The 23348-nt window shown below is 35.7% G+C and overlaps 1 protein-coding gene across 1 annotated transcript in view; it reads right to left on the bottom strand.

The window, feature by feature from the left end:
• Window positions 1-23348, bottom strand: part of TOP6BL (TOP6B like initiator of meiotic double strand breaks) — a 91415-nt gene that overhangs the window by 48464 nt on the left and 19603 nt on the right. Inside the window, exon 4 of the mRNA XM_068554421.1 lies at window positions 325-434. Within this exon, the coding sequence (XP_068410522.1) occupies window positions 325-434 (110 nt within the window). The remainder of the gene's footprint in view (window positions 1-324; window positions 435-23348) is intronic.

The following is a 23348-nucleotide window of genomic DNA, read 5'->3' as shown; positions in this document are numbered from 1 at the left end:
TTCTAGCCTCCAGAGGTATAAGAAAATAAGTTTCTGTTGTTTATGCCACCCAATCTGTGGTATTTTTTTTTAATGGCAGCCTAAGCAGACTAATCCAGCACCCTAGACCAATTAAATCACAACCTCTTGAAGTGGGACACAAACATCACTATTTTGAAAGCTCCCAGGTGATTTAAAATCGGCACACGGAAGTTTGGGGACCAATGCCTTATTTCATTTCAACTTTGAACTATAACAGACCTAGGCTTTTCTTTCCTGTTATTACATTTGTAGAAAAATAAGAATCAAAACATCATTAATTTATAGAACCACAGCAAAACTTGCCTCAAAAATCATCTGGAAGGGTATTACCCCTGACACGTCCTGAGAATAGCTGGCTTCCTCTGAAGTCCAGCTCAGCTCTGCAGAGAGTCCAGGCAGTATAGACTGTATTCCTGTGTGAGAAGAGATGGTGGCAGAATAGAACAAGCAGTTTGCATAAGCACCAAAGTTTCTGGAGTTATTAAACTGATGAGCCAAGAAGTCCCTTCCCTGATGAAAAGATTATCTGCAAAATTTTAAATATGACTGGAAATGGCTATGCATCAGCAAATTGTTTAAACATTTATAATTACTTTATGGGGATAAGACATTTAATCACATGTTTTCAATTTTACACAAATTGAAAATTTGCTAAATCAATTTGTATTTTCACTTAATTTCCACAAGGTCATATCCAATGCCACAGATCTTCAGAGTTGATAGCTCTAACTGATATTCTTATATTTTTTAATAAATCAATTCATTATTTAATAACACAAATCCAGTAAGTGAGCTAATTTAGAACTTAAAACAGAAAAATTCAAGAATGACCCTCTCAGGCATTTACCTAATACAGTATTGTCCTTTAAGAGGTAGTCTTTAACAAAGAAAAGCAAACTCTTGCTAATTTAATTGTCAATTAACCACGTTGTATATTTACATATGTTGATTCAGAACTCTTTACACAAAGCATCAGTGAGTCCTGGATCATCATCAGCAAATAGAACCTCAAAGTACGCACCATCCTTCTTTCTGTCTGTACCCTGGCACTAATATTATAAAGGGAAAAAACCCCAAATCTCCCATTTTACAAAATGCCATCCCTTATTTCCCCTCTATAGTAGTATTATAATGCAGAACTAAATATGAATACAAATATATATCTCAGTCTCTGAACGTTCTACCTTATAAATGAGGTTGACAATGTTGATATTATACAAGAATTCAGCTTAAAAATTTTAATAACAATAACATATATCCTAAAATAATAGCACAACTTTCTTCTAAAACATTCATACCATATATCTAATAAAGCTTTAACCATCTCAAAGAAGATCAAGTTCTAGCTATCAATCTTAATGGGCAATATTTTTCTTGCCATTAGTTTGCTTTTCAAATAAAATTCAGTCACAAAGCTTGAGATAATATGGCAGCAAGGTTATGCTACACTGAAGTTTAATGAAGTTGGCACTAAACCAGGATGACTTACATCAATCTTCAGTTTTACCACTGACTGACTTTCTGACCTAAGGTGACCCCCTTTTTTCTGTGATTCAATTACCTTTCTGTGAAATAAGAAAAAATTGTTCCTCAATCCTATAAAGTAGTAATACAGTGAAAAATAGGGAAAACATGTAGATACATGAGAAAAAGTTTTGTCAATAACTTGGAATTCTCTAGAAATCTTAATAACGATTTTTTTTTTAAATGAGTAGTTATTTGGGGGAAATTAATTTCAATTAACTCACTCCATACACCAAAAAAAAAAAAAAAAAAAATCCAGATGGATTGACTAGAGTTAAACGTGAAAAGGTGAAACAATAGAACTAAATAAAAAGCCTTCTATTTCAAGATAAGTCAGGCATATGTTGAAATTTCATCTTCCCATTCAAACACATAAAATGATAAAACAAGTATTTTTAAATTTTAATAAAACATAGTCATAGGACTTCCCTGGTGGTCCAGTGGTTAAGACTCCACGTTTCCAATGGAGGAGGTGTGGGTTTGATCCCTGGTCGGGGAACTAGGATCCCACATGCCGCGTGGCACAGCCAAATAAATAAATAAATAAATGAATAAAAATTAAAACGGGGCTTCCCTGGTGGCGCAGTGGTTGAGAGTCTGCCTGCCAATGCAGGGGACACGGGTTCGAGCCCTGGTCTGGGAAGATCCCACATGCCGTGGAGCAACTAGGCCCGTGAGCCACAATTACTGAGCCTGCGCGTCTGGAGCCTGTGCTCCGCAACAAGAGAGGCCGCGATAATGAGAGGCCCGTGCACCGCGATGAAGAGTGGCCCCCGCTTGCCACAACTAGAGAAAGCCCTCGCACAGAAACGAAGACCCAACACAGCCATAAATAAATAAATAAAATAAACCCAAAGTTAAAAAAAAAAAAAAAGTAAGCTGAAATATTTAGTTTAAAAAAAAAAAAATACAGGCTTCATCAGGGTTCCTGCTATAAAACGTGAGACTTGTAAAATCCAGACACATTCTTATTAAAAAAAAAAAAAAAAAATTAAAACAAAACAAAACACAGTTGTAGTGAGAAAAAAAGAAAAGAGAAATCTTTATAGACCAGAAATAGAGAGGTATTCTTCCCTAATCTTCAGAAAGGAAAAAGAGAGAGAGAATCCACAATGGTAAGTAAGGACCAAAGATGCCCCATGTTTGAGGCATGGAATGGAAAAAAAAAATGGAGCTAATATTGCAACACCAACAGGTTTAAGAGCAAGAGCCACAGAGGCCACACATAGGAGGTATAAGCAAGGGACCAAAACATGAACAAAAGCCAAAGGTATGCCACCTGCCTACCTGAGGGCTGGTTAAAAGCCAAGTGATGCTAGTAGCAGCATCAGTGATGCAGGATGAGGGCCTTAGAGCCATGTAATATAAGTACGGATGAGACTCAGAACTATATATTCTATTAAGATACAAGAGCCTTTTATCTTTCCACTCAAGCAAAGTTTAATCCAAGATACGTGCCCTGCAGATTAGGGCTCAGCAACCCAGAGAACCTCCTACTGGAAGGCTGTCAATGCAGGATGTGTTCAGGACAAAAGGGTCATGGACAATTAGCTCTTAACTAAAAATTACCAACCAATGAAGACCAATACCATGAAAAATAGGACACATATCAACCAACAAAATGTACACCTGAGGAAATAGAGTTAATAAAGCAATCTATAAAGAACTTTAAAAATAAGTGCTCTGTATTTTATACCCTCAAATATAAAAAGAAGCCATGAAACAAGAATACACTGCCATCAATTAAACAGAAAGTAACAGCCAAAAACCCTATTAGAAATCTTAGAAATTGAAGATACAGTGTTTGAAATGAAAACCCTATGGATGGTAGATTATACACTGTAAAAGAGCATATTTAAAAGAAAAGGTAGTACTTGAATGTCCATAGAAGCATGATTCATAGTAGGAAAAAGTGGAAACAACCCAAATGTCCAACAAATGATGAACAGATTAACAAAATATGGAATATTATTCAGCCACAGAAAGAAATGAAGTACTGTTACATGCTACATACTAACATAAATGAATCTTGGAAACATTATGCTTAGTGAAAGAAGCCAGACACAAAAGGCCACATAGTGTATTATTTTGTTTATATGAAATGTCTAGAACAGGCAAATCCATAAAGACAGAAAGTAGATTAGTGTTTGCCAAAGGACAGGGGGTAGGGGTAAGGGGAGTGACTGCTAATGGGTACAGGGTTTCTTTTGTGGGTGATGAAAATGTAATGTTATAAATAGTGATGATAGTTGTACAACTTTGTGAATATACTTAAAACCACTGAATTATATGCTTTAAAATGGTATATTTTATGACATGTGAATTATATATCAATTAAAAGAAGGAAAAGATAAAAGACATTAAGAACAGATTTCTAAAAGACAAAAACACTAAAAAAATTAAAATTAAAAAAATTCAGAATAAAGAATGACTGAGCCACACAGCTAAACACATCACAATGAAACCCAGAATAACAAGGATAAAGAGAAAACCCTAAAAGCTACAAAAGAGAATCAAATTAGCCAAAAGAAACATGAGTTAGACTTCTCATCAACAATGCTAGATGCCAGAGGATAACTGAGTACTATCTTCAAAGATCTGAAGAAAATTCACGTTGACTCTGGACTTTTAAGAGAACCAAACTACCACTAAAGAATGAGAAACTTAATATGTTTATATTCCTTAAGCCCTTGCTGAAAAAACTACTAAATAAACCAGCATGATCTTTGAAAATGAGTTTACATTTGCACCTTTTTGCTGAGATGGGGTGGAGATAAGGGGGAAAGAATGATATAATATCAATATCAAACTACTTATTGACATAGCTCTTCAACTGTTAAAGAAAAAGTAGATAGAAAAATTTCAATCTTGTGGCAATGTGAACATACATCAAAACCATATATTGGGACTTCTCCTTCTTGCAGTGATGAAATAACTGGTACCAAATAAGCCCTCCCACCAAAAACTACTATAAAACTGGATAAAATATACTAGGCAATTGTTTTCAGGCATTGAACAATAAATAGCACAAGCTGTGATCCTTGAGAGAAGGGAAACTCATGACATGACCCCTATGATTGCCCTGAATGTCTGCCTGGGGAAATTTTCCTGCCCATGGAGGACAGAGCTGGAGCCCAAGCAGAGCACAGTGGTTCCATTAAGCTGAGGAGACAGGGAATAGAGCTCAGGGTTGTGAAAGTACCTGGAATCTACAAGGCAGGGCACTGGAGAGGAGGGAGCTGTGCAGAAGTGGGTACCAAAAGTCTGTATGGAAGCTCCCCATGAGCCCTTGGCCAAGGGCTGGGCTATGCATACAGAGGTGAGACAATATAAGATTTCCCAGAGAGCAGTTGCAATGGAGTTGAAAATGGAACAAGAAATTAGTGGTGAAGCAATGGTGGGAAATGTTGGCCTTCAGGCCCAGCCAGAATGGAGAGAACTTGATAAAACTGATGGTGTCCAGTTGAGAGGGCAAAAAGGTAATATTTTAGTAGTAAAAAACACATTCAAGAAGAAGGTCTGATCCACCCTAAAAAAGCCTAAAACCAAGTCTCAACAAAATTCACAGAGAAGATACAGTTGGAGGTTGAGTGGTATCAAGTTAGAGGGGTTTGAAAATGACTTGTCTTTCTATAGATCTACCCTTTAAAATGTATTTTAAAAGCCTACACAAGGTTAAGGTGATTAGCTTGCTAGAACTGCCTGCTAGAACAAAAATCAACACTCTTCAGAGGTAGAACAGAATATAGAATATGATCACATTACCCAGTAGAAAATAAATATTTAATAGACATGCAAAGAAAAAGGAAAATATAACTCATACAAAAAAGCAATCAATAAAAACCAAGCCTGTTACAGATGTTACATTTAGGAAAGGTTTTAAAGCATATATTACAAATATGTTCAAAGGCTTAAATTGTGGTTTAAATGAGTGAACTGATAGGGAATACCAGCAGAGAAATATGTACACTGTTAAAAAAAACAAAAAAAAACCAAATGGAAATTCTATAACTGAAAAGTTCAATAACTGAAATTAAGAATTCACTAGATAGGTTTAATAGTAGATGACAGAATAATAATATTGAGATGACAGAAAAGTCAGTGAAATTATTGAAGGCAAAGAACAAAAATTATCCAATCTGGAAAGCAGAGAAAAAAGGGCTGAAGAAAAATGAATAGAATCTTAGAAAACTTCAGGACAATATCAACTAGTCAAAAATATGTGTAATGGGAGTCCCAGAAGGAAAAGACAGTGAGAATGGGACAGGAAAAATATGAAATCATGGACAAAATTTTCTAAAATTTGATGAAAATTAATAAGATGTGAAAAGCTCAGCAAACCTCAGTACGGAATAAATAAAAAGAAAATCACACATAGGCACATAATAGTCAAAATGACAAAAAAAAAAAAAGATAAAGAGAATATCTTGAAAGAAGGTAGAGGAAAAGCACATATTACATATAGAGGAACTATAATATGAAGTACAGCTGACTTCTAAGAAACAATGGAGGCCAGAAAACAATGAATGACATCTTTAAAATGCTGAAAGGAAAAAACTATCAAACTAGAATTTCAAATCCAGTGAAATATCCTTTTAAAATGAGCGTAAGACAAAGACATTTTTAGGTAAACAAAAGATGTTGTTGCTAGAAGACCTGCACTACAAGAAATGCTAGGGATGTTCTTTAGGCTTAATATGGAAACCCAGATATACAGGAAGAAATGAAGCATCAGAAATAATAAATAAGTAGATAAATATAAAATACTATTTTTTTCTTCTTGCATTTTTCTTAAAATACAACTAACAGTTTAAACAAAAATAATAACATTGTAAAGCAGTAATTATAACACCTAAAAATATTCAAAATAGTATTAAATTATAACACCCCCCAAATATAATAAATATTCACAAGTTCATCCTCATATAAATAATTGAATTAAAGGTGAAGAAGGGGCAGGTCTTCCTTACAGATAAATTCCAATAAATAAATGTAGAAGGAATGAGGATGTATTAAATCATGATAACACCACAGTAATAACTGCTCCAGGCAAGACCCACCAATGCTAAATTAGCAGATGGAAGTTTAAGGAGAAATAGGATGCTTGCATAATCTCATTGTATTTCCCCCAAATATTTAAAAATTACAAAGAGTAACTCTACTTGGAAAAATCTGACAGATAACACCTTAATCAAGTGATCAAGTTTAATATTACCAACAATAAGACATAACATCTTCAATTCCTTGATATGATGCACTGAAAAGGACACATCATCTCTGTGGTATTCTTTCTGGCAATGTATAACCTCAATCTAATGTAAGAAAACATCAAACAAGTTCACACTGAAGGACATCCTACAAAATACCTGACAAGTACACTTCAAAAATGTCAAGGTTATGAAAGAAAAAGAAAGACTGAGGAACTGTCACAGATGGAAGGGGATTAGTAACACATGACAACTAAATGCAAAGTGAGATCCTGGAATGGATCCAGGAATCGAAAAAGAACATGAGTACAAAAACTGATAAAATCTTAAGTCTGTAGTTTAGTTAGTAGTATTTTACCAATGTTAATTTCTTAGTTTTGATAATTGTACTACAGTTATTTAAAACATTAACTGCAGAGGAATCTGGGTGAACAGTATATAAGAACTCTGTGTACTGTTTTTACAACTCTTCTATATATCAAAAATTATTTTCAAATTAAAAATGTAAATACTCTGCAAAAGGATGAAACTAGACCACTATCCTACACCATACACAAAAATTAACTCAAAATAGATTAAAAACTTGACTATAAGACCTGAAACCATAAAACTCCTAGAAGAAAACATAAGTGGTAACCTCCTTGACATGGGGTTTGGCGATGATATTTTTAACTTGACACTGAAAGCAAAGGCAACAAAAGTAAAAATAAATAAGTGGAACCTACATCAAACTAAAAAGCTTCTTCACAGCAAAGGAAACCATCAACAAAATGAAAAGGAAGAAAAAATCTGCAAATCATATATCTGATAAGGAGCTAATAACCAAAAAATATAAAGAAATCATACAACTCAATAGCAGACAAACAACCCAATTAAAAAATAGGCAGAGGATCTGAATAGACATTTTCCAAAAAAAGGCATACAGATGACGGACAGGTACATGAAAAATGCTCAACATCACTAATCATCAGGGAGATGCAAATCAAAACCACAATGAGATACCACCTCACACCTGTTAAAATGGTCATTAAAAACTTAGAAGCAACAAACACTCCTGGTACTCAGAATGTGTTCTCTAAATACCAGTGCTCACTAAAAAGGAGAAATGGCTGATTCTGGGCCTAAAGTAGAACTGTACAAGATGAGATGGGTATCTTGTTGGGCCAGAAAGCAAGGAAGTTATCAAAGGCCAATGAGATTATGTCAAAGGATTTAGTTATAAAATAAATAAGTCACGGGAGTATAATGTACAGCACGGCAACTACCTTTTTTGTATCACATATTTGAAAGTTGCTAAAAGAGTAGATCTCAAGAGTTCTCAACAAGAAAAAAAATTGTAAGTATATATGATGACAGATGTTAACTAGACTTATCGTGGTGATCATTTTGCACTACATACAAATATTGAATCATTATGTTGTATACCTGAAACTAATATAATGTTATACGACAATTATACCTCAACTTTTAAAAATTTCAGACTTAACCTATGTAGAATCTGCATTTATGAAGATTGCTAATTATCAAGTATCCTAAGGGGGGATTCTTTGTAACAAGGCTGATCATAAGTAGTTTAATCTATTTCCAATGATATACAAAAGCTAAAAGAAGAAAAAAATTTTATATTGGTTCAAGATGGCAGAGTAGAAGGACATGTACTCACTCCCTGTTGCGAGAGCACAGGAATCACAACTAACTGCTGAACAATCATCGACAGGAAGACACTGAAACTCACCAAAAAAGATACCCACATCCAAAGACAAAGGAGAAGCCGCAATGAGATGGTAGGAGGGGCGCAATCACAATAAAATCAAATCCCATAACTGCTGGGTGGGTGACTCATAAACTGGAGAACACTTATACCACAGAAGCCCACACACTGGAGTGAAGGTTCTGAGCCCCACATCAGGCTTCCCAACCTGGGGGTCCAGCAATGGGAGGAGGAATTCCTAGAGAATCAGACTTTGAAGGCTAGCGGGATTTGACTGCAGGACTTCGACAGGACTGGGGGAAACAGAGACTCCACTCTTGGAGGGCACACACAAAGTAGTGTGTGCATCGGGACCCAGGGGAAGGAGCAGTGACCCCACAGGAGACTGAACCAGACCTACCTGCTGGTGTTGGAGGGTCTCCTGCAGAGGCAGGGGGTGGCTGTGGCTCACTGTGAGGACAAGGACACTGGCAGCAGTTCTGGGAAGTACTCCTTGGTGTAAGTCCTCCCAGAGTCTGCCATTAGCCCCACCAAAGAGCCCGGGTAGGCTCCAGTGTTGGGTCACCTCAGGTCAAACAACCAACAGGGAGGGAACCCAGCCCCACCCAACAGCAGACAAGCGGATTAAAGTTTTATTGAGCTCTGCCCACCAGAGCAACACCCAGCTCTACCCACCACCAGTCCCTCCCATTAGGAACTTGCACAAGCCTCTTAGATAGCCTCATCCACCAGAGGGCAGACAGCAGAAGCACGAAAAACTACAGTCCTGCAGCCTGTGGAACAGAAACCACATTCACAGAAAGAGGGAGAAGATGAAAAGGCAGAGGGCTATGTACCAGATGAAGGAACAAGATAAAACCCCAGAAAACAACTAAATGAAGTGGAGATAGGAAACCTTCCAGAAAAAGAATTCAGAATAATAATAGTGAAGATGATCCAGGACCTCGGAAAAACAAGAGGCAAACATCAAGAAGATGCAAGAAATGTTTAACAAAGACCTAGAAGAATTAAAGAACAAACAAACAGAGATGAACAATACAATAACTAAAATGAAAAATACACTAGAAGGAATCAATAGCAGAATAACTGAGGCAGAAGAACAGATAAGTGACCTGGAAGACAGAATGGTGGAATTCACTGCTGTGGAACAGAATAAAGAAAAAAGAATGAAAAGAAATGAAGACAGCCTAAGAGACCTCTGGGACAACATTAAACACAAAAACATTTGCATTATAGGGGTCCCAAAAGGAGAAGAGAGAGAGAAAGAACCCGAGAAAATATTTGAAGATATTATAGTCGAAAACTTCCCTAACATGGGAAAGGAAATAGCCACCCAAGTCCAGGAAGCGCAGAGTCCCAGGCAGGATAAACCTAAGGAGAAACACACTGATACACATAGTAATCAAATTGACAAAAATTAAAGACAAAGAAAAATTACTGAAAGCAACAAGGGAAAAATGACAAGTAACATACAAGGGAACTCCCATAAGGTTAACAGCTGATTTCTCAGCAGAAACTCTACAAGCCAGAAGGGAGTGGCATGATATATTTAAAGTGATGAAAGGGAAGAACCTACAACCAAGATTACTCTACCCAGCAAGGATCTCATTCAGATTCGATGGAGAAATCAAAAGCTTTACAGACAAGCAAAAGCTAAAAGAACTCAGCACCACCAAACCAGCTCCACAACAAATGCTAAAGGAACTTCTCTAAGTGGGAAACACAAGAGAAGGAAAGGACCTAAAAAAACAAACCCATAACAATTAAGAAACATACATATCGATAATTACCTTAAGTGTGAATGGATTAAATGCTCCAACCAAAAGACACAGGCTCGCTGAATGCATACAAAAACAAGACCCATATATATGCTATCTACAAGAGACCCACTTCAGACCTAAGGACACACACAGACTGAAAGTGAGGGGATGGAAAAAGATATTCCATGCAAATGGAAATCAAAAGAAAGCTGGAGTAGCAATACTCATATCAGATAAAATAGACTTTAAAATAAAGAATGTTACAAGAGACAAGGAAGGACACTACATAATGATCAAGGGATCAATCCAAGAAGAAGATATAACAATTATAAATATATATGCACCCAACATAGGAGCACCTCAATACATAAGGCAACTGCTAACAGCTATAAAAGAGGAAATCAACAGTAACACAATAATAGAGGGGGACACTAACACCTCACTTACAACAATGGACAGATCATCCAAACAGAAAATCCATAAGGAAACACAAACTTTAAATGACACAACAGACCAGATAGATTTAATTGCTATTTATAGGACATTCCATCCAAAAACAGCAGATTACACTTTCTTCTCAAGTGCATACGGAACATTCTCCAGGATAGATCACATCTTGGGTCACAAATCAAGCCTTCGTAAATTTAAGAAAATTGAAATCATATCAAGCATCTTTTCTGACCACAATACTATGAGATAAGAAATCAATTACAGGGAAAATAATGTAAAAAACACAAACACACGGAGGCTAAACAATGAGTTACTAAATAACCAAGAGATCACTGAAGAAATCAAAGAGGAAATCAAAGACTACCCAGAGACAAATTACAACAAAAACACGATGATCCAAAACCTATGGGATGTAGCAAAAGCAGTTCTAAGAGGGAAGTTCATAGCAATACAAGCCTACCTCAAGAAACAAGAAAAATCTCAAATAAACAATCTAACCTTAAACCTAAAGGAACTAGAGAAAGAAGAACAAACAAAACCCAAAGTTAATAGAAGGAAAGAAATCGTAAAGATCAGAGCAGAAATAAATGAAATAGAAACAAAGAAAACAATAGCAAAGATCAATAAAACTAAAAGCTGGTTCTTTGAGAAGATAAACAAAATTGATAAACCTTTAGCCAGACTCATCAAGAAGAAGAGGGAGAGGACTCAAATCAATAAAATTAGAAATGGAAAAGGAGAAGTTACAATGGACACCACAGAAATACAAAGCATCCTAAGAGACTACTACAAGCAACTCTATGCCACTAAAATGGACAACCTGGAAGAAATGGACAAATTCTTAGAAAGGTATAACCTTCCAAGACTGAACCAGGAAGAAACAGAAAATATGAACAGACCAATCACAAGTCATGAAATTGAAACTGTGATTAAAAATCTTCCAACAAACAAAAGTCCAGGACCAGATGGCTTCACAGGTGAATTCTATCAAACATTTAGAGAAGAGCTAACACCCATCCTTCTCAAACCCTTCCAAAAAATTGCAGAGGAAGGAACACTCCCAAACTCATTCTATGAGGCCACCATCACCCTGATACCAAAACCACACAAAGATACTACAAAAAAAGAAAATTACAGACCAACATCACTGATGAACATAGATGCAAAAATCCTCAACAAAATACTAGCAAACAGAATACAACAACACTTTAAAAGGATCATACATCATGATCAGGTGGGATTTATCCCAGGGATGCAAGGATTCTTCAATATATGCAAATCAATCTATGTGATACACCATATTAACAAATTGAAGAATAAAAACCATATGATCACCTCAATAGATGCAGAAGAAGCTTTTGACAAAATTCAACACCCATTTATGATAAAAACTCTCCCGAAAGTGGGCATAAAGGGAACCTACCTCAACATAATAAAGGCCATATACGACAAACCCACAGCAAACATCATTCTCAATGGTGAAAAACTAAAAGCATTTCCTCTAAGATCAGGAACAAGACAAGGATGTCCACTCTCACCACTACTTTTCAACATAGTTTTGGAAGTCCTAGCCACGGCAATCAGAGAAGAAAAAGAAATAAAAGGAATAAAAATTGGAAAAGAAGAAGTAAAACTGTCACTGTTTGCAGATGACATGAAACTATACATACAGAATCCTAAAGAAGCCACCAAAAAACTACTAGAGCTAATCAATGAATCTAGTAAAGTTGCAGGATACAAAATTAATGCACAGAAATCTCTTGCATTCCTATACACTAATGATGAAAAATCTGAAAGAGAAATTAAGGAAACACTCCCATTTACCATTGCAACAAAAAGAATAAAATACCTAGGAATAAACCTACCTAGGGAGACAAAAGACCTGTATACAGAAAACTATAAGACACTGATGAAAGAAATTAAAGATACAAACAGATGGAGAGATATACCATGTGCTTAGATTGGAAGAATCAATATTGTGAAAATGACTATACTACCCAAAGCAATCTACAGATTCAATGCAATCCCTATCAAGTTACCGATGGCAATTTTTACAGAACTAGAACAAAAAAATCTTAAAATTTGTATGTAGACACAAAAGACCCCAAATAGCCAAAGCAGTCTTGAGGGAAAAAAATGGAGCTGGAGGAATCAGACTCCCTGACTTCAGACTATACTACAAAGCTACAGTAATCAAGACAATATGGTACTGGCACAAAAACAGAAATATAGATCAATGGAACAGGATAGAAAGCCCAGAGATAAACCCACGCACATATGGTCACCTTATCTTTGATAAAGGAGGCAAGAATATACAGTGGAGAAAAGACAGCCTCTTCAATAAGCAGTGCTGGGAAAACTGGACAGCTACATGTAAAAGAATGAAATTAGAACACTCCCTAACACCATACACAAAACTAAACTCAAAATGTATTAAAGACCTAAATGTAAGGCCAGACACCATCAAACTCTTAGAGGAAAACATAGGCAGAACACTCTATGACGTAAATCACAGCAAGATCCTTTTTGACCCACCTCCTAGAGAAATGGAAATAAAAACAAAAATAAACAAATGGGACGTAACAAAACTTAAAAGCTTTTGCACAGCAAAGGAAACCATAAACAAGACAAAAAGACAACCCTCAGAATGGGAGACAATATTTGCAAATGAAGCAACTGACAAAGGATTAATCTCCAAAACATACAAGCAACTCATGCAGCTCAATATCAAAAAAACAAACAACCCAACCAAAAAATGGGCAGAAGACCTAAATAGACATTATCTCCAAAGAAGATACACAGATTGCCAACAAACACATGAAAGAATGCTCAACATCATTAATCATTAGAGAAATGCAAATCAAAACTACAATGAGATATCATCTCACACCGGTCAGAATGGCCATCATCAAAAAATCTACAAACAATAAATGCTGGAGAGGGTGTGGAGAAAAGGGAACCCTCTTGCACTGTTGGTGGGAATATAAATTGATACAGCCACTATGGAGAACAGTATGGCGGTTCCTTAAAAAACTAAAAATAGAACTACCATACAACCCAGCAATCCCACTACTGGGCATATACTCTGAGAAAACCATAATTCAAAAAGAGTCATGTACCAAAATGTTCATTGCAGCTCTATTTACAATAGCCAGGACACGGAAGCAACCTAAGTGTCCATCAACAGATGAATGGATAAAGAAGATGTGGCATATATATACAATGGAATATTACTCAGCCATAAAAAGGAACGAAACTGAGTTATTTGTAGTGAGGTGGATGGACCTACAGACTGTCATACAGAGTGAAGTAAGTCAGAAAGAGAAAAGCAAGTACTGTATGCTAACACATATATGGAATCTAAAAAAAAAAAGAAAATGGTCAGAAGAACCTAGGCGCAAGACGGGAATAAAGATGCAGACCTACTAGAGAATGGACTTGAGGATACGGGGAGGGGGAAGGGTAACCTGGGACAAAGTGAGAGAGTGGCATGGACATATATACACTACCAAACGTTAAATAGATAGCTAGTGGGAAGCAGCCGCATAGCATAGGGAGATCAGCTTGGTGCTTTGTGACCACCTAGAGGAGTGGGATAGGGAGGGTGGGAGGGAGGGAGATGCAAGAGGGAAGAGATATGGGGACATATGTATATGTATAACTGATTCACTTTGTTATAAAGCAGAAGCTGACACACCATTATAAAGCAATTATACGCTAATAAAAATGTTAAAAAAAAATCCATGCATGCGATAAATGGAGGGGGTATGCTATAAAATGTTCTGCAAATAAAATTGTGTAAAAATAAAAATAAATAAAAATAAAAACTGAAAAAAAAGAAAGTCCAGAGATAAAGCCATGCACCTATGGTCAACTAATAATCTATAACAAAGGAGGCAAGGATATACAATGGAGAAAAAACAGTCTCTTCAATAAGTGGTGCTGGGAAAACTGGACAGCTACATGTAAAAGAATGAAATTAGAACACTCCCTAACACCATACACAAAAATAAACTCAAAATGGATTAGAGACCTAAATGTAAGACCGGACACTATAAAACTCTTAGAGGAAAACATAGGAAGAACACTCTTTGACATAAATCACAGCAAGATCTTTTTTGATCCACCTCCTAGAGTAATGGAAATAAAAACAAAAATAAACAAATGGGACCTAATGAAACTTAAAAGTTTTTGCACAGCAAAGGACACTACAAACAAGACAAAAAGACAACCCTCAGAATGGGAGAAAATTTTTGCAAATGAATCAACCGACAAAGGATTAATCTCCAAAATATATAAACAGCTCATGCAGCTCAATATTAAAAAAACAAACAACCCAATCAAAAAATGGGCAGAAGACCTAAATAGACATTTCTCCAAAGAAGACATACAGAGGGCCAAGAAGCACATGAAAAGCTGCTCAACATCACTAATCATTAGAGAAATGCAAATCAAAACTACAATGGGGTATCACCTCACACCAGTTAGAATGGGCATCATCAGAAAGTCTACAAACAACAAATGCTGGAGAGGGTGTGGAGAAAAGGGAACCCTCTTGCACTGTTGATGGGAATGTAAATTGATACAGCCACTATGGAGAACAGTATGGAGGTTCCTTAAAAAAGTAAACATAGAATTACCATATGACCCAGCAATCCCACTACTGGGTATAGACCCAGAGAAAACCATAATTCAAAAAGACACATGCACCCCAATGTTCATTGCAGCACTATTTACAATAGCCAGGTCATGGAAGCAACCTAAATGCCCATCAACAGACGAATGGATAAAGAAGTTGTGGTACATATATACAATGGAATATTACTCAGCCATAAAAAGGAACGAAATTGAGTCATTTGTTGAGACGTGGATGGATCTAGAGACTGTCATACAGAGTGAAGTAAGTCAGAAAGAGAAAAACAAATATCGTATATTAATGCATGTATGTGGAACCTAGAAAAATGGTACAGATGAGCCAGTTTGCAGGGCAGAAGTTGAGACACAGATCTAGAGAATGGACATATGGACACCAAGGGGGGAAAACTGCGGTGAGGTGGGGATGGTGGTGTGCTGAATTGGGCGATTGGGATTGACATGTATACACTGATGTGTATAAAATTGATGCCTAATAAGAACCTGCAGTATAAAAAAACAAACAAAACAACTAATACTAAACTTTCATTGGGTTATTTGTATGGAAATATGTTAATATAAATGTTTCAGACATTACATGAAATTTCTAAAAATCTTATATTTGTATTTGTATGGAAATATGTATGGAAATATGTTAATATAAAAAAAAAATGGTACAGATGAACCAGTTTGCAGGTTAGAAATAGAGACACAGATGTAGAGAACAAACGTATGGACACCAAGGGGGGAAAGTGGTGGGGGGGGGGGGAGTGGTGGTGTGATGAATTGGGAGATTGGGACTGACATATATACACTAATATGTATAAAATGGATAACTAATAAGAACCTGCTGTATAAAAAAATAATAAAATTCTAAAAACAAAATTTTTTTAAAACTCACTCAAAATTAAAATACTGCACAAACAAAAAACTAAGAGAATAATTGCCAACAATGACAAAGAGGTTTACTATACTTACTATACACAGGATAGAACTTTGTATCAAATAGAAAAGCACTAAGATCCTAAAGGGGAAAATGAGCAAAAAATGTGAACAAACATTCAACAAAGAAATAAACAAATCAATAAACATAAGACAGTCATTTCACTTGTATTAAATGCAAGTTAAAATGAGATACAATAATTCTAGTTTTTTTCTAAGTAGAAATAGAAACACACACACACACACACACACACACACACACACACTCCACTATGGTAATCTGAAAGAAGGTATGCCAAGGTTTTCAAAGTATGATTGTCTCTGAGATTACATTATAAATATGTATAATATTATAATTATTTTTCACCTTTAGTTTTTTTGGGTTTTTTTAATAATAATGGGAATTGCTTTTGAAATTTTTTTTTTGGCTGCACCATGCGACTTGCGGGATCTTAGTTCCCCGACCAGGGATCGAACTCAGGCCACAGCAGTGAAAGCTCTGAGTCCTAACCACTGGACTGCCAGGGAACTCCCACTTTTGAAATATTTTTTTTAAGTGTTTTAAATATCTAAAAAATGAAAGGCAATATTCTGCCTATCAAATTAACAAAGTCTTCTTTGTAGTAGTAGTGCACAATACTGGTAAGAAGGGGATCAGACAGGTGTTTGTATACATTGATAGTAAAAATGTAAATTGCAATAATTTTATGGAGAACAATTTAATAATTTCATCAAAGTATTATTTATAATACCATAAGATTGGAAATCACCAAACATCCTGAAAGAGGGGAAAGCTTAATAAATTATTATAACCTTTCAATGGAATACTATAAATTTTTGTAACTTGTTACTATATAATTTCAAACTTACAGAAAAGTTGCAAGAATAGTACCAGGAACTCTCATATACCCTTTATCCAGATTTAGAAATTGTATATTTTGACACATTTGCTTTATCCTCTTTCTCTTTCTCTGTGTGTGTATGTATGCATATTTTTTCTTGAACCAATTGAGAATAAACTGGAGACATTGTGCCCCTTTATCCCTAAAATAATTCAGTGCTTAAGTTCTAAGAAGAAAGTCTCTTATATAATCTCAGTATAATTATCAAAATAGGAAATTTAGTATGAATGTATATAGTATTATTATCTAATCCATAGTCCATATTCAAATTTCAGCAATTATCCTAATAATGTCCTCTATAGCTATCTTTCCCTGGCCCAGAATTCAATCCAGTATTGCACATTACATTTAGTTTTCAGTCTTACTCTCCTTTATTTCTCTGCCTTTCCTGGTCTTGACATTTTTGAAGAGTTCAGACCAATTTTTTTATAGAATATCCCTCAAATTGGATCATCTGCTTGTTCCTTAAAATATTCAGGTTATGCAATTTTTGCAGAAATACCACAAAAGTGATGTTGTGTCCTTCTCAGCACATATCAGGAAGCATATGATAACAGTTTGTTCCAACATTGGTGATGTTAAATTTGATCTTTTGGTTAACGTATCCCGTAGATTCCTTTACTGTGAAAGTTAGTATTTTCCCCTTGTAATTGATAAATATTTTCAAAGTAATCTCCACAAATTATGTATCTGTTCCTCATTAAAGTTGCACTCATTAGTGTTAGCATCGATTGATGATTTCCTAAGTCCTTTATCTTTTCGACACTTATTAGTTGGCATTCTACCTGTAAAGAACAGCTTTCCTTTCTCCTTATTTATTTACATTAGTATGGAGTCATGTGTTCTTATTTTATTCACCGAGTTATAATCTCTTACTATCATTATTTACCATATATTATTGTCCCATATTTGGTCAATGGAAGTCCCTTCAAGCTGGCTTGTGTGTCTGTCCACATCACCTTCAAGGAATTCCTTAATTTCAAGGATACGGGGGCTTCCCTGGTGGCACAGTGGTTAAGAATCCTCCCGCCAATGCAGAGAACACGGGTTCGAGCCCTGGTCCAGGAAGATCCCACATGCCGCGGAGCAACTAGGCCCGTGTGCCACAACTTCTGAGCCTGCGCTCTAGAGCCCACAAGCCACAACTACTGAAGCCCACGTGCCTAGAGCCCATGCTCTGCAACAAGAGAAGCCACAGCAATGAGAAGCTCACGCACCACAACGAAGAGTAGCCCCCACTCGCCACAACTAGAGAAAGCCCGCGCTCAGCAACAAAGCCCCAATGCAGCCTAAAATAAATAAATTTTTTTTAAAAATTAAAATCAAGGATATTCTAGGCTCATCTTGTATTCTCCCTACCCCAATCCTGGAATCAGTGTTTTCCCCAAGGAGTTCTAGTTCTTTTAAGTGGAGAAGGGTGGTTGGAAACCAAGATTTGAGAGCTAAGCAATTGCTATTGGGATATTATTATTTCTAGGCTCTCTCAACAGACAAAGCTAGGATACACACACATATCTCTATGTTTCTATATTTATCTATCATATGTAATATATACTATACAGTTGGAACCATGAGTTCGAATTCCACAGGGTGCATTTTAGTCTGCCCCCTTTCCATACTTGTAACTTCTTTATCCAACAGTGAAAAATCATGTTCCTATTAATCTCAACATATTTACTCAATTTATCAAGCTAGAATACACAGGAAGTAGTTTCAGAATTGTTAAACCTTATCTCTGCAAAGCAAACCTACTAACTAGATTTCAACATTTGTTTATAGTTCTTTTATTTAGGTAAACTTTACATACAATATAATGCACAAATCTTAAGTGTACAACTTGCAGAGTTTTGACAAATGCATATAACCAGGTAACTCGTGCTCCATCAAGATACAGAACATTTCCATCATCCCAGAAAATTCCTAATTGCTTTTTTCTCAGTGAACACTTCTCAGAGGCAATCATTTAGAAGTTTTTTCATTAGTTTAGTTTCACTGTTCTTGAACTTTATATAAATGAAATCCATATACAGTGATTCTTTTGTGTCCATTTTCTTTCTCAGCATAATGTCTGTGAGATTAATGCACAGACATACCTCGTTTTATTGTTTCACTTTATTGCACTTCACAGATACTGTATTTTTTTTTACGAATTGAAGGTTTGTGGCAACCCTGCATGGAGCTAGTCTATTGGTGCCATTTTTCCAACAGCATTTGCTTACTTAGTGTCTGTGTCACATTTTGATAATTTTTGCAGTATTTCAAACTTTTTCATTATTATTATGTTATGGTGTTCTGTGATCAGTGATCTTTGATGTTATTGTACTACTGCAAAAAGATTATGACTAGCTGAAGGTTCAGATGATGGTTAGCATTTTTTAGTAATAAATAAAGTGTTTTTAAATTAAGGTATGTATATTTTTAGACATAATGCTGTTGCATACTTAATTGACTATGTATAGTATAAACATAACTTTTATATGCACTGGGAAAGCAAAAAATCCGTGTGACTCGCTTTATTGAGTTTTTTTTTATCAGAATGGTCTGAAATTGAACTTGCAAAGTATCCAAGGTATGCCTGTAATTCATTCCTTTTTATTCCTGACTAGCATTCCATTACATGTATACACCCAACTTATTTATCCATTCTCTTGTTGGACATTTGGATTTTTCCAGTTTTTGGCTATTTTTAATAAAGCTGCTATGAACAGCTGGTGTAAATCTTGTTTTGGACAAACAGTTTCATTTCTCTTGGGTAAATACCTAGAAATGAAATTGATGGGTCATAGCATAGGTTTATGTTTCACTTCATAAGAAACTGTCAAACAGTTTTCCAAAGTGGTTGTACCATTTTACACTCCCACCAGCATTATATCAGAGATCTGATTGTTCTACACCCTTGCTAATATCTGGCGTTTTTAAATTTTAGCTATTCTGGTGGATTGTGAATTTAATTTACAATCTCTGGTGACTGATGATGGTTAAGCACTTCTTCATGTGCTTAATGGCCATTCAGATACTTTCTTTGGTGAAGTATCTATTCAAATCTTTGGCCCACTAAGAAAAAAAATAGATTTGGAACTTCCCTGGTGGTCCAGCAGTTGGGACTCCACACTCCCATTGCAGGGGGCCCGTGTTCGATCCCTGGCCGGGAACTAGAGCCCGCATGCCGCAACTAAAAAGATCCCGCACGTGGCAACAAAGATCCCACATGCCACAACTAAGACCCGGCGAGCCAAACACATAAATAAATAAATATTTTTTAAAAAGAAAGAAAAAAATAGCTTTATTGAGATACAATTCACATATCATACAATTCATCCATTTAAAGTGTACAATTCAGTGGTTTGGGGGTATATTACATTATTAGTTTTTAAGTTGTGGTAAAATATACATATAACAAAATTTGCCATTTTAACTATCTTAAAGTATACAATTCAGTGTCACTAATTACACTCACAATGTTGTACAACCATCACCACTAACTATTTCTAAAACCTTTTCATCATCCCAAACAGAAACTCTGTGACGATTAAGCTGTAAATCCCCATTCTCCCCCCCTCCCATCTCTGGTAACCTCTAATCCACTTTCTGTTTCTATAAATTTGCCTATTCTAGATATTTCATATTAGTAGAATCATACATTATTTGTCCTTTGTGTCTGGCGTATTTCACTTAGCATAATGTTTTCAAGGTTAATCCATGTTGTAACACATATCAGAACTTCATTCCTTTTCATAGCTGAATAATATTCACATATATATATCACAATTTGTTTATTCATTCATAAATTGATGGACACTGGGTTGCTTCCACCGTTGGGTTATTGTGAATGATACTGCAATGAACACTGGCGTACAAGTATCTATTTTAAATCCCCGCTTTCAACTCCTTTAGGCATATCCATAGGAGTGGAATTGTATGGCTATTCTATATTTAGCTTTTTGAGGGGCTCCCAAACTTTCTTCCATGGTGGCTGAATTATTTTACATTCCCATCAACAATGTTCAAAGGTTCCAGTTTCACCACATACTTGTCAACATTTGTTATTTTCATTATTATTCTTTTTTTATTGAAGTATAGTTGACATACAATATTATATTAGTTTCAGGCATACAACATAGTGATTTGAATTCATATACATTACAAATTGATCACCACAATAAGTCTAGTAACATTCTGTCACCATACAAGGTTATTACAATATTACTGACTATATTTCCTATGCTGTGCATTACATTCCCGTGACTTATTTATCTTATAACTGGAAGTTTGTATCTCTTAATCCCCTTCACCTATTTCACCCAACTTCCCATTCTTCTCCCATAATCATCATCATCATCATCACTGTCTTCGTCATCACTGCTATCCTAGTAGGTGTGCAGTGTTAGGCCTGTTTTTGTTTTTTTGTAATCAGGATGTCTTTTTTTTATTATTAAGTTTTAGAAGCTGTTTTTATATTATGGATATCATGGATAAAAGCCTGTTGCCACACATGTTTTGCAAATATTTTCTCACAAGTATGGTTAACATATTCACTTTCTTAATATCTTTTGATGAGCAAAAGTTTTTTATTTTGATGAAGTTTATCAATTTTTTTCTTTTATGGTTACTTATTTCTATGCCCTAAGATTTTGCCTACTTTTAGGTTAAAGGATATTCTCCTTTGTTTTCTTCAAGAATCTTCTTAGCTTTTATTTTTAGGTCTATCTTCCATTTCTAATTTTTGTGTGTGATCTGCAGTAGATGTCAAGGTTCATTTTTTTTCCTTATAGACATATGGTCATTCCAGCAACATTTGTTGAAAAGACTTTCTTTTCCTTGATGGATTGCTTTGGTGCCTTTATTTTTTAAAAAAAATCAAATAACCATATAAGTATGAGCCTGTTTCTGGCTCCTTTTCATTTCCATACATTTTCCTATTTTTAAAAAATTAACAACCCTTATTTTTTAGAGCAGTCTTGAGTGAAAAATTGAGGAAAAGTACAGAGAATTCTCATATATCCATACTCCCATTTGTGGACTTAAGTTTTCAATTTATTTGGGTAAATACCAAGGAGCACGATTACTGGATCATATGTTAAGAATATGTTTACTTCCATAAGAAACTGCCAAACTGCCTGCCAAAGTGGCTGCAGCAATGAAAGAGAGTTCCTATTGCTCCACATCTTTGTCAGCATTTGTTGCCAGTGTTGTCAATGGGTTTTGGCCATTCTAATAGGTGTGTAGTGGTATCTCGTTTTCATTTGCATGTCTCTAATGACATAATAATGTGGAGCATTTTTTCATATGCTTACTTGCCATCTGTATATCTTCTTTGGTGAAGTGCCTGTTCAAGTCTTCTGCTCATTTTTTAAAAACTGGATTGTTGGGCTTCCCTGGTGGCGCAGTGGTTGAGAGTCTGCCTGCTAATGCAGGGGACACGGGTTCGAGCCCTGGTCTGGGAGGATCCCACATGCCGCGGAGCAACTAGGCCCATGAGCCACAACTACTGAGCCTGCGCATCTGGAGCCTGTGCTCCGCAACAAGAGAGGCCACGATAGTGAGAGGCCCGCGCGCCGCAATGAAGAGTGGCCCCCACTTGCCGCAACTAGAGAAAGCCCTTGCACAGAAACGAAGACCCAACACAGCCAAAAAGATAAAATAAATAAATAAATAATAATTTAAAAAACACAAAAACAAAAAAAACTGGATTTTCTTATTGTTGAATTTTAAGAGATCTTTGTATACTTTAGATAACAGTCCTTTATCAGGTATGTCTTTTGCAAATATTACCTTCCAGTCTGTGACTTGCCTTTTCATTCCCTTGAGATTGTCTTCCACAGAACAGAACTTTTTAATTTTAATGAGGCCCAGTTTATCAATTATTTCTTTCATGGATCATGCCTTTGATGTTGTATCTAAAAAGTCATCTTTATACCCAAGGTCATCTATGTTTTCTCCTATATTAATTTCTAGGAGTTTTATAGTTTTGTGTTTTACATTTAGGTTCATGATCCATTTTCATTAATTTTTATGAAGGCGTAACATCTGTGTCTAGATTCTTTTATTTATTTATTTATTTGCATGTGGATGTCCAGTTGTTCCAGTACCATTTGTTGAAAAATCTATCTTTGCTCCATTGTAATGCCTGTCCTCCTTTGTCAAAGATCAGTTGACTATATTTATGTGGGCTCTCTATTCTTTCTGTTCTGGGCCCTGT

This window comes from Eschrichtius robustus, chromosome 11 (genome assembly GCF_028021215.1).
Source record: "Eschrichtius robustus isolate mEscRob2 chromosome 11, mEscRob2.pri, whole genome shotgun sequence".
Classification (NCBI taxonomy): domain Eukaryota; kingdom Metazoa; phylum Chordata; class Mammalia; order Artiodactyla; family Eschrichtiidae; genus Eschrichtius; species Eschrichtius robustus.
This window is presented reverse-complemented; position numbering and strand designations above follow the sequence as displayed.